Source organism: Mobula birostris, chromosome 1 (genome assembly GCF_030028105.1).
Source record: "Mobula birostris isolate sMobBir1 chromosome 1, sMobBir1.hap1, whole genome shotgun sequence".
Lineage (NCBI taxonomy): Eukaryota > Metazoa > Chordata > Chondrichthyes > Myliobatiformes > Myliobatidae > Mobula > Mobula birostris.
The window spans coordinates 48,167,478-48,180,360 of NC_092370.1; the positions used below are offsets into that span (position 1 = coordinate 48,167,478).

Genomic DNA, 12,883 nt, shown 5'->3' on the forward strand with positions numbered 1-12,883 from the left:
TTGAAGTTAGTAATTGGAAAGCCATCTTCACCTGCAGTTTCTATATCTTCTACTGTGGACAGACATGAGAAATGCTTGGATGTTTTTTTAATAAATTATTGACTTGAAACATGTCAAATTGAGTCATTAGACAAGCCAGGCAAATTAACTTGGTGCACCTTGGCACTTAATTTTCAGCCGGTTTTCCAGAAGCCAATCTTTCCTAAGAAAGTGGAAACAGAATTAGTAAACTATCCAGTCAATGAATGCAAAATGATTCCCACAGGAGGAGGATGAATCCAGCTGCTCCACCAGTAATAAATTTGTAAATCTATAAATCAAACAAAACATAAATGAAATCTCTTCAGTTTTATCAACTGCACTGTAAATGATTAAAAATAACAGGCGATGTTCAGTACTTTGGCAACAGATGAATTCAGTCTGTAGTACAGAATGAAAGCAGAACGATAGAGATACCTAGCAAGTTCAGAGAGGACAGGCAAGCCAACTTATATTTGTAATCCATATGTCAAGTTGATCTGTTTACTTTTTCCACAAAAGCTGTCTGTTATTAGAATAAATTTATGAAGGTGGCTTACTACAGCAGTCAGTTTGAGGAAATGCTGGATTTGTTATCTGGCTCAGATGTTTAAGTTTGTTCCATTTAAGATAAATTGGGCACAGAAGCTTGTTCTCCTTAATTCTCCCTGGATTGGGGAGCATGCCTTATGAGAATAGGTTGAGTGAACTCGGCCTTTTCTCCTTGGAGCGACGGAGGATGAGAGGTGACCTGATAGACGTGTACAAGATAATGATCGTGTGGATAGTCAGAGGCTTTTCCCCAGGGCTGAAGTGGCTAGCATGAGAGGGCGTAGTTTTAAGGTGTTTGGAAGTAGGTACAGAGGAGATGTCTGGGGTAAGTTTTTTTTATGCAGAGAGCGGTGAGTACATGGAATAGGCTGCTGGCAGTGGTGGTGGAGACAGAAACAATAGAGTCTTTTAAGAGACTTCTAGATAGATACATGGAGATTAGAAAAATAGAGGGCTATGGGTAAGCCTAGGTAGCTCTAAGATAAGGACGTGTTCGGCACAGCTTTGTGGGCCGAAGAGCCTGTATTATGCTGTAGGTTTTCTATGTTTCTAGTTATGTGGACTAACCATTGCTCTGAGCAGGAATTTTTAAACAGTGTGAAAACTATGCTGCATTTTAATAAAACTATGTAAAAGAAAATTTCAGCCGCACAGCAACAAAAGTTATGTGTGCGGGAGGATTTCTGTTACTGTGCGACCGCACAGCTTAGAGGGAACAGTGCTTCAGAAATAACCCCCATTCCATAGATCATTAGCTGTCCAATGATCCTGGTTATCTGGCAGCCATCCCTGGATGTGGCCCTTAACACTTCCCCAATGCTAATGACATTATGGTGGTAATGGTTATGCTACTAAATTTGGCTGCACCATGACATCCAGTTGGTGGCGTAGTGGCATCAGCGCCGGACTTCGGAGCGAAGGCTCCCAAGTTCGAACCCAGCTGGCTCCCCAATCACACTTTCCGTCCATGAGCTAGCAACTCGACCTCGTAAAAAAAGAAATTGCCTGCTACAGAAACATCAGCAGCAAAAAGTTGATGGCCTATGCTCTCTCGTGCGTTTAAAAGGCAATTTCCTTCCTTCCTTCCTATGACATCCAGGTTCCTCTAGCTGCTTCACTCTCCATAAATCTGTATACCATTGAAGTCATAGAAAAGCTACCATAATAGTAGCAAATTAAATAATATAAATGAGTTTCATTGAACATTTATTTTTACTGTTTGGTAAATTGAAAGGACATGATTCTGAACTCTGATAATTAGGAAAAATCAGGAGGAGAGGAGGCTTCAATACGTATAATTATTTTTAAACCATTTGTATAGTGTTGGCTTGAAGAACAAAAAATATTTGGATAAATGATTGGCAGTGTTCTTATGCAAAAGTTAGAGCATCAGCAGCTTCCTGTTTTAAATCATAAAAGCAAGCGCCATTTGCTTGGAGGATTGTTCACATTCTTAAAGATAGAAATTTTATCTTTTTGAAAGTCTTGTTTCTGGCATACATTCTGGGAAGCTTGTATTTCCATAAGCCAAATGAGAAGAATTAGGCCATCACGAGGAAATCTGCAGATGCTAGAAATTCAAGCAACACACACAAAAAATGCTGGTGAACACAGCAGGCCAGGCAGCATCTATAGGAAGAGGTACAGTGGACGTTTCAGGCTGGGACCCTTCGTCAGAACTAACTGAAAGAAGAGGTGTCTCTTCTTTCAGTTAGTCCTGATGAAGAATTAGGCCATTTGGCCTTTTGAATTTGCTCCATCATTACATCATGGCTGATTCATTATCCCGGTCAAACTCATTCTCCTGCCTTCTTCTTGTAACCTTTGACACCCTGATTAATCAAGAACTTGTCATCATCCATCTTAAATATACCCAATGACCTGTCCTGCACAGCTGTCTGTTGTGGTGCATTTCACAGATTCCCCACACTCTGGGCTAAATATTTTTTTTCCTGATTTCTGTTCTAAATAGATGTCCCTCTATTCTGAGGCTGTGTCTAGACTCCTCCACTATAGGAAACATCTTCTCCACGTCCACTTAGTCTAGGCCTTTCAATATTCGATAGGTTTCAATGAGCTCCCCCATCATTCCTCTAAACTCCAGCCCTGAGTCATCAAACACTCCTCTGCTACCCACTTTCATCCTTGGGATCATTCTCTTGATCCTCCTCTGGATCTTCTTCAATACCAGTTCATCTTTTCTTTGAAAAGTGGCCCAAATCTGCTCTCAATGCCTTATAAAGTCTCAGCATTGCATCCTTACTAATGTATACTAGTCCTCTTGAGCTGAGTGCTAACATTGTATTTGCCTTTTTTACTACTGACTCAACCTGTAAGTTAATCTTTAGGGAATCCTGCACAAGACTTCCTTTGCACATCAGATTTTTGGAATTTTCTCCCCATTTAGAAGATAGTCTTTGCCCTTATTCCTTCTATCAAAGCGCATGACTATGCACTTTCCTGCACCATATTCCATCTGCCACTTCTTTGCCCATTCTCTGTTTAAGTCCTTCTGCAGACTCCCTGCCTCCTTAGTACTACCTGCCCTTCCACTTATCTTTGTATCATCTGCAAACTTGGCCACAAGGCTATCATTCATTCATCAAAATCATTGATGTATATAACCCCCTCACTGGGCTTGTATGCAAACTTGGCTCGTTAACTACTCTGCTAACCCCCACATGAGTCTGCAGTGATAAGGAGACATTTCATAAAGAATAGGTGTCTAGGGTCATTATGATTTGTGGTTCAACCATACAGGAATGTCATTGTGTTCCGATTATTAAAGAAACCTCGATTTGAGTGAATGCTTTGTAAATGCTGCCCATATATAATTATCGGTCGGCAAGAAATAACAGGTCGTACTCCGCATAAAATTATAAAGAAGTATATTTACTAATTAACTTTATCAAACAGTTACTAGGAAAAATAAAATAAAAACGGGCCTATTACATTTAAACCAGTCCAATGTGCACGTAACCGTTGAAACTCATCTCTTCCAAAACTGGGTATTCAGGGGTGTATCTCTTAATCACACGCTGGACCCACAGTCTGCGTGAAAGCACCCACCACATTTTCAAACTTCCCTTGAAGACCATCTCGAGCAAACTGGCTCTCTCTTTCAGGAGTATTGCCTTTCCTCCTTTGAACCGTTCATTTGCATTTCTTGCAACGGGGACTGTCCTTCCAACAGCATTCTGCTGCATCTTAACTTCTATCCCACTTCGCAGCTCCCACCAACAGACCCCAAACCAGACTGCTGTCTGTCACAAAACTCTCTTTGCCCGCTCTCTCTAGAACTTTCTCCAGATCCCACCATCCTGATTGGCTGACACAACATTCCTAAGTTGAACAGCAGGTCTTCTTATCTTCAGCCAAAACCAAAATATTCAGCCAGCAGAACATGCTGTTTTTACTGCGAAAATGAAATACCTACAGCATAGCAGTCAAAATCTTAACCAGGGCGTTACACATATAACGTGAAAAGAAGCGGTCCCAGCATAGACCCTTGTGGAATACCACTGGTCACCAGCAGCCAACCAGGCAAGGCCTTCTTTATTCCCACTCTTTGATTCCTGCCTGTCAGCCGGTCTTCTATCCACGCTAGTATCTTTACTGTAATACCATGGGCTCTTATCCTTTTAAGCAGTGTCATTTACAGCACCTTGTCAAAAGCATTCTGAAAACCCAGGTAAACAATCTTCTTTGACTCTCCTTTGTAAATCCTGCCATTATTTCCTCAAAGAATTCCAACAGATTTGTCAGACAAGATTTCCCCTCAAGGAAATCATGCTGACCTTGGCCTATTTTGTCTTGTGCCTCCAAGTACCCCAGAACTTCATCCTTTAATAATAGACTCCACTGTCTTTTCAATTACTGAAGTCAGGCTAACACCCTATAATTTCCTTTCTTCTGCCTCCTTCCCTTCTTAAAGAGTAGAGTGAATTTGCCATTTTCCAGTCCTTCCGAACCATTCAGGAATCTAGTGATTTGTGAAGGATCATTACTAATATCTTCACAATCTCTTCAGCTGCCTCTTTCTGAACCCTGAGGTAGAATCCATCTGGTCCAGGTAACTTATCCACCTTCAGACTTTTCAGCTTCCCAAGCACCTACTCCAACTATGCACATTTCCTCCTCCTGACACTCTCGAACTTCTGGCATTCTGCTAGTGTCTCCCACTATGAAGACTGATTCAAAATACTTAAGTTCATCTGTTTTTTCTTTTACCCCATTATTACCCCTGCAGCATCATGATATCCACTCTCATCTCTTTTTAACTCTAGACTATATATCTGAAGAAACAGTTTGTAATCTCTTTTATGATAATGGCTAATTTACCTTAATATTTCATCTTTCCTCTCTTGATTTTTTTTTTGTTTCGTAAATACTTCACAATCTTCTACCTTCCCACTAATTTCTGCTACATTAAATGCCCGCTCCTTTGCTCTTGTGCAATCCTCGACTTCCCTTGTCAGCCACAGTTGCCTCATCCTCCCTTTAGAATACTTCATCTTTGGGATGCATCTCTCCTGCACCTTCTGAATTGCTCACAGAAACTCCAGCCATTGCTGTTCTGCTGTCATCCCTGATAGCGTCCCCTTCCAATCAACTTTGGCCACCTCCTCTCTCATGCTTCTGTAATTCCCTTGACTCCACTGTAATACTGATACATTTTACTTTATCTTCTCCCTCTCAAATTGTAGGGTGATTTCGATCATGCAATGATCACTGTCTCCCAAGAGTTCCTTTATCTTAAGCTCCCTAATCAGAATCAGATTTATTATCACAGGTATGTGACGTGAAATTTGTTAATTTAGCAGCAGCAGTTCAATGCAATACATAATCTAGCAGAGAGAGGAAAAAATTATAAATAAAATAAAACCTAATAATAAATAAACAAGTAAATCAATTACGTAAATTGAATAGATTTTTTTTAAATGTGCAAAAACAGAAATAATGTATGTTTAAAAAAGTGAGGTAGTGTCCAAAGCTTCAGTGCCCATTTAGGAATCAGATGGCAGAGGGGAAGAAGCTGTTCCTGAATCGCTGGGTGTGTGCCTTCAGGCTTCTGTATCTCCTACGTGATGGTAACCATGAGAAAAGGGCATGCCCTGGGTCATTACACAACACCCAATCCAGAATTGTAATTTCCCCTAGTGGGCTCAACCATAAGCTGCTCTGAAAAAGCCATCTCATGGGAATTCTACAAATTCCCTCTCTTGGGATCCAGCACCAATCTGATTTTTCCAAATGTACTGCATATTGAAATCCCCTTGACCATCGCAACATTGCCCATTTTCATGTCTTTTCTATCTTGAGTTGCAATTAATAGCCCACATCCTGGCTACTGTTTGGAGGGCTGTACATAACTTCCATCAGGCTCTTTTTACCCTGGCTGTTTCTTAACTCTGCCAATAAGGATTCTACATTTTTCGATGCTATGTCATCTCCTTCTGAGGATTTGATTTAATTTTTCTTAAGCAATGGAGCCTCCCCACCCACTTCTGCCTACCTGCCTATCCTTTTAATACAATATGTAACCTTGGATGCTAAGCTCTCAGTTATGATCTTCTTTCAGCCATGACTCAGCGATACCTACATCATACCTACCAATCTCTAACTGCGCTACAAGATCATAGAAGTTATTCCGTACACTGTGTGCATTCAGATATAATGCCATCAGTCGCTTATTCATTACCCTTTTCGATTTTTGGCTCTACCTTAACTCACCCCACTGATTTCAATTTTGCCCTATCACCTGCCTGTCCTTCCTCACAGTCTCACAACACACTGCATCTAGTTGTATACCAACTGCCCCATTCTCTACCCTATCACTCTGGTTCCCATCCCCCTGCCTAATTAGTTCAAACCCTCCCCAACAGCTCCAGGAAACATACCCGCAAGGATATTGGTGCCCCTTAGGTTCAAGTGTAACTTGTCCTTTTTGTACAGGTCATATCTTTCTTAGAAGAGATTATAGGGATCCAGGAGTCTAAAACCCTGCCCTGTGCACCAATTCCTCAGCCCTGTATTCATCTACCAAATCATTCTGTTCTTACCCTCACTGGCTCATTCCACAGGCTCAATCCAGAGATGACTACCTGGAGGTCATACTTTTCAGCTTTCTACCTAATTCCCTATGTTCTTTCTTCAGGATTTTTTCCCTTTCCCTACTTGTGTTGTTGGTACCAATATGTGCCATGGCTTCTGGCTGTTCATCCTCTCTCTTTTAGAATGCTGTGGATCTGATCCTGGCCCTGGTTCCATGTTGGCAACGTGACATCTGGGTGTATCTTTCATGTCCACAGAATCTGTGGTCTGCCCCTCTAGTTATGGAATCCATAGTCATAGTCATACTTTATTAATCCCGGGGGAAATTGGTTTTCGTTACAGTTGCTCCATAAATAATAAATAGTAGTAGAACCATAAATAGTTAAATAGTAATATGTAAATTATGCCAGTAAATTATGAAATAAGACCAGGACCAGCCTATTGGCTCAGGATGTCTGACCCTCCAAGGGAGGAGTTGTAAAGTTTGATGGCCACAGGCAGGAATGACTTCCTATGACGCTCTGTGCTGCATCTCGGTGGAATGAGTCTCTGGCTGAATGTACTCCTGTGCCCAACCAGTACATTATGTAGTGGATGGGAGACATTGTCCAAGATGGCATGCAACTTGGACAGCATCCTCTTTTCAGACACCACCATCAGAGAGTCCAGTTCCATCCCCACAACATCACTGGCCTTACGAATGAGTTTGTTGATTCTGTTGGTGTCTGTAACCCTCAGCCTGCTGCCCCAGCACACGACAGCAAACATGATCGCACTGGCCACCACAGACTCGTAGAACCTCCTCAGCATCGTCCGGCAGATGTTAAAGGACCTCAGTCTCCTCAGGAAATAGAGACGGCTCTGGCCCTTCTTGTAGACAGCCTCAGTGTTCTTTGACATGTCCAGTTTATTGTCAATTCGTATCCCCAGGTATTTGTAATCCTCCACCATGTCCACACTGACCCCCTGGATGGAAACAGGGGTCACCGGTACCTTAGCTCTCCTCAGGTCTACCATCAGCTCCTTAGTCTTTTTCACATTAAGCTGCAGATAATTCTGCTCACACCATGTGACAAAGTTTCCTACCGTAGCCCTGTACTCAACCTCCTCTCCCTTGCTGACGCATCCAACTATGGCAGAGTCATCCGAAAACTTCTGAAGATGACAAGACTGTGTGCAGTAGTTGAAGTCCGAGGTGTAAATGGTGAAGAGAAAGGGAGACAAGACAGTCCCCTGTGGAGCCCCAGTGCTGCTGATCGCTGCTGATCACTGCTGATCTCTCTGTCGGGGACATAGTGTTGCAAGCGCATGTACTGTGGTCTGTCAGTCAGGTAATCAAGAATCCATGATACCAGGGAAGCATCCACCTTGCATCACTGTGAGCTTCTCCCCCAGCAGAGCAGGGCGGATGATGTTGAACGCACTGGAGAAGTCAAAAAACATGACCCTCACAGTGCTCGCTGGCTTGTCCAGGTGGGCGTAGACACGGTTCAGCAGGAAGACGATGGCATCCTCAACTCCTAGTCGGGGCTGGTAAGAGAACTGGAGGGGATCTAAGTGTGGCCTGACCATAGGCCGGAGCAGCTCCAGAACAAGTCTCTCCAGGGTCTTCATGACGTGGGAGGTCAATGCCACCGGTCTGTAGTCATTGAGGCTGCTGGGGCGCGGCGTCTTCAGCACAGGGACGAGGCAGGACATCTTCCACAGTACAGGAACCCTCCGGAGCCTCAGGCTCAAGTTGAATACATGGCGAAGTACTCCACATAGCTGAGGGGCACAGGCTTTGAGCACCCTGGTACTGACACCATCCGGTCCTGCAGCCTTGCTTGGGTTGAGACGTTTCAGCTGTCTTCTCACCTGTAGAGCTGTGAAGCCCACCGTGTCACTACTGCTCTTCTGAGCCACAGAGACACTCTCGGTGATAGAGATCAGGTCGCTGCAGCTTCCCCTGGAAGAACATTACCACCCTCCCCCCCCCCTAAAAAAACAACAGAATCCAAAGCAGTATAATTATTGAGGAGAATGGCTACTTGGGTACTTTGAACTGGCTGCCTGTTCCTTTTCCCTCTCCTGATAGTCACCCAGGTACCAGCCTTCTGCAACTTAGGAGTGACTACCTCCCTGTAGCTCTTATCTAACACCTTCTCATTTTCCCATATGAGCTGTATCTTCAGTTCATTAAAAGGGTATCTACTGAGCAACAGCACGGCACACTTCACGTTGATGTAGATATCAGAGAGACTGAAGTTCCCATATCTCACACAAGGAACGTACCTCTAACCCTGAACTTATTCTTGGCATACTAGCTATGTCCTAACAGAAAAAATAAACTTATTAGAAATTTAGTTAGAACATCCTCCTGTGCTTGCCCAAGCTTATTCTTGCCTAAGCTTGTTGAGCCAGAGCCTGACCTCTCTAATACAGACCTCTCCCACAATGGCTGCTCCACTTACACCTCACTTCTTTTTATTGGCCCCTTTCGAGTGCATTATGATTATAGCGCACTGAAAAGTCTCAAAAACCCCCAAACTCTCGTTAAACCTTGCGCTGCATCCCCAACAAATGATCTCTCGTGCTGATTGCAGCTCACTGTTCCCTTCCTTTCAGTTCTCTCCATTTATTTTCCTGATTTACCTTTTCTTTTTCTTTGGTCAGCTCACATGTAATTCCTCTCATCATTCCTAGGATTTTATGTTTGATAGCAAGATGTAGCTCCTTGTTAAGTAGGGCATTACTTAAAGTAATATTGGTATTTCATTAAGTGTACGTCGGAAGCAGATTCTTTTGCTTGTTTTAAAGAAGGTATTCAACAGCCATTTTTTTGGTGTCGAGAAGTGGCGTTAACCCATTTTTCAACACCTGCAACAAATTGTCAGTCTTAAAATACCTGCATAAAACACATTTAGTTTCAAGTTTAGTAGAAAGAGTTTGCAGAAAAGCTAGTTTACATTGTATTCATCGTTTCGGATCAACTTCTGGAAATGACTTTGTGCTTTTAAATTTCTTCTTTCATTAGTAGCCTTTTGCTCTGCTATAGTTATAGGAAATTATCAATATAATTATGATATTAGTTGTATTAGCCTGTCTACATAAAAATAATGTCATTAAGAGTAAATAGACAAGTTAGCTTATCTGTTGCCAGTGCAAATTTTGACACTGCCATTTTGAGGTCTTGTTGATTGTTTTTAAAATGTGTTTTCAGTTGCTAAGTTGGTATAGATTTTCAGAGATTCCAAATGTAGTTAGAGAAGTTTTGCATTTTGTGTCCACAGGCAGCAAGAATCATAGCAAAGTTGGCTGCTTGGGGCCGTGAATTGATGGAAGGAAGTGATCTGAACTATTATTTCAACTGGATTAAAACTCAGTTGAGTTCCCAGGTAACTTTCCTTTAAACTTGCACAACTTAAGTTGAACAATTAAGCTTCATTTTAGCATTTTAATGTCTTTGATGCTAGCAGTAGATAGTCTCATGAGTACATTTACACTGAAGGATATCTTAGTGGGCTGAATGACAATACTGTTTCCATTTTTGCAAGATATTACCGATGCAGTTGGTGAATGGAATAGCATAAGTCAACTGCTATTGATGGTATACAGTCAGTATGCTTGACCCTTTCAAAATCTTCATTTTATACTTGAAGTTTTAAACTTATTTTGACTCATGTAAAGGATGTTACAAAGGACTCAGGATGGTGTTGGCTAGAGTGGAGTGGGCCAATAGATGAGTAGGAAAAACACTAGGCAAGGAATGGTAGTTGTTTAAGAAGGTAATTCAAGAAACTCAGCAAAATTATATCCCAATAAAGAAGAGATATGTGAGAGGGAGAGGAAAAATAAGGGTATAAAGTGGCAAGATAAACCAGAAAAATGCAGCAGCGTTTATAGATAGACCTATAGATTGGGATAAATTTAGAATAAAAAAGAAGGCAAAAATAAATCTTGAGAAAGCAAGTATAGGGAAGCAATGAGGGATATAAAGAAAGAACAATAAGTTAAGTAATCAATTCCTCAGAGAATGAGGCTGGGAAAATTGATATGGGCAGAAAGAAAATCAGGAGTTAAATACTCTGCATTTATATTTATTGTAGATAATATTACAAACATTCCATTAATACTGAATATTAATGAGAACTGGTATTTGGGAAATGAATGGGACTGAAAGCTGATTAGTCCACTGACCCGGATGACTTGCATCCTGCAAGATGTAACCCTTGTGAAAACGAATACATTTTAGCTAGGACTTGTTAGAATTTGAATCTGGAAAACTGGCATCCCTTGCAGGTTAAACTGGCAGGTTAAATAAATACCAATTTATAGATTAAAAATTGATTACAAATAATGTAATAGGATATTTTGAAAATTGTGGTTTAATCTACTGAAGTATTAAAATTTATAAAATGAGAGAAAGACCTTAGATAAGCAAAGGTTAAGTCATGCTTTGCATTTTTCTTTGAAATGGTAGTTAATGTGGGGAAAAAATGTTTATGGATTCCCTTTATATGAGTCTGTAGAAAGCATTTAATGAAGTACTATCAGCAAAAGCTGGAGGCAAGTCATTAAACTGGTTGGGAAATTAACTGTCCCGAGGAGACAATGATATGATAAACAGGTAGTTTAATTCGTAGATTCCAGTTTTATCTGCAACAATTTGAGGCCTTAACTTTTTACTATTCATAGTTTCTATCCCATTATCTAAGTTATATATCTTAATTGAATGGCTTCTCACAGAGATTGAATTTTTGTGGTGAATGTATTTTGATAAAGACATCCACTTCAGTCTTAAAAGGATGAAACAGAATACATGGTCATGAAAGACTGCAGCAGTAAAAGTCCAAACAATTTTGGGTGACCATCATTCTAATAGAAAAGACAATAAAAGTAATATGGGATGAGCAGATGTGCCTTGTAAAAGTATTCAGCCTCCAACCCTATTTTTCCCACATAAATGAGTGTTACGCCCAAGATTTTGATCAACTTAATGGGGAATTTTTATTTGTGAATCACATGCTCTTTTTTCAGAATAGAGCCTGAAAAACAGGAAAAATTGTAAAGAATGAAAAACTGAAATGTCACCAATTCAAATTTGTTCATCCCCTTTGCTCAGTACTTAGTTGAACCACCTCTCACAGCTATTACAGCCAGTAGTCTTTTTGGATGTCTCTGTTAGCTTTGCACAATGTGATGGAGCAACATTTGCCCATTCCCCCTTGCAAAGTTGCTCAAGATGTGCCAGATTAGCTGGTGAGCGGGGGTAGACAGCAATCTTCAGGTCTTGCCAGACATATTTGTTCAGGTTAAGGTCAGGACTCTGGGCAACTGGTTTTCTTTATTGTCACAGCATGGTTGCTCTGGCAGTGTGCTTTCAGGCCTTGTTCTACTGAAAGATGAACTTCCTCCCCAGTTTAAGCTTCCTGGCAGAGGCTAGCAGGTTTTTATCCAGGATCTCTATTTAGCAACACTTCCCATCGAACCTGACCAGATTTCTAGACCCTGCCGCTGAAAAACATTCCCATAGCCTCATGCTATCTCCACCATACTTTACGGTAGGGATGGTGTTACCTGGCTGATGCGCAGTATTAAATTTATGCCACATATATTGCTTAGTGTTGAGGCCAAAAAGTTTCACTTTAGTCTCATCCAACCACAAGACCTTCTTCTCATTTTTACAGTATCATTTAAGTGATACTTTGCAAAGTCTTGACAAGCAAAGATAAGCTGGTTTTTTTTGCAGGGCTTCTTCCTTGCCATTCTTCCATAAGTACTCTTTGTGCAAGGCTTTGGAGATTCTGGAGCCATGAATTTCATCTCCAGTTGCAGCTGTTGACTTCTGCAGCTCTGCAGCTCACTCACGATAACTGTTGGCATCACAGTAGCCTCTCTTACAAGTTCCATTCTTCTCCAGTGACTCAGTTTGGTGGGGCAGCTTGACCTAGGCAGTGTGGCTGTGGTTTCATTTTTTTCCCACATTTTCACAATGGACTGTACTGAGCTCTGAGATATATTCAGCATCATTGAGACAGTATTGTACCCTTCCCCAGATTTGTGCTACTCTATTATCATTTCCCTGACTTGTGTTGAATGCTCCTTTGTCTTCACTTTGGTTTGGTCTGTTGAAACTCATACTATTGGACCTTACAGAGAGAGGAGGCATTTATTCCTTTGAATTAATTAAAACAGGTGATCCTCCAATTTGGGTGAGTTGGTAAGGTTAATACTGTATATTGCATCTGAGCAAAGTTAGTGTTATTATGAAGGGGAT

At 41.3% G+C, this 12,883-nt stretch overlaps 1 protein-coding gene across 1 annotated transcript in view; it reads left to right on the forward strand.

The window, feature by feature from the left end:
• Positions 1–12,883, forward strand: part of atp6v1h (ATPase H+ transporting V1 subunit H) — a 96,194-nt gene that overhangs the window by 27,948 nt on the left and 55,363 nt on the right. The window contains exon 6 of the mRNA XM_072254922.1: positions 9,897–10,001. Coding sequence (XP_072111023.1) covers positions 9,897–10,001 — 105 coding nt within the window. The remainder of the gene's footprint in view (positions 1–9,896; positions 10,002–12,883) is intronic.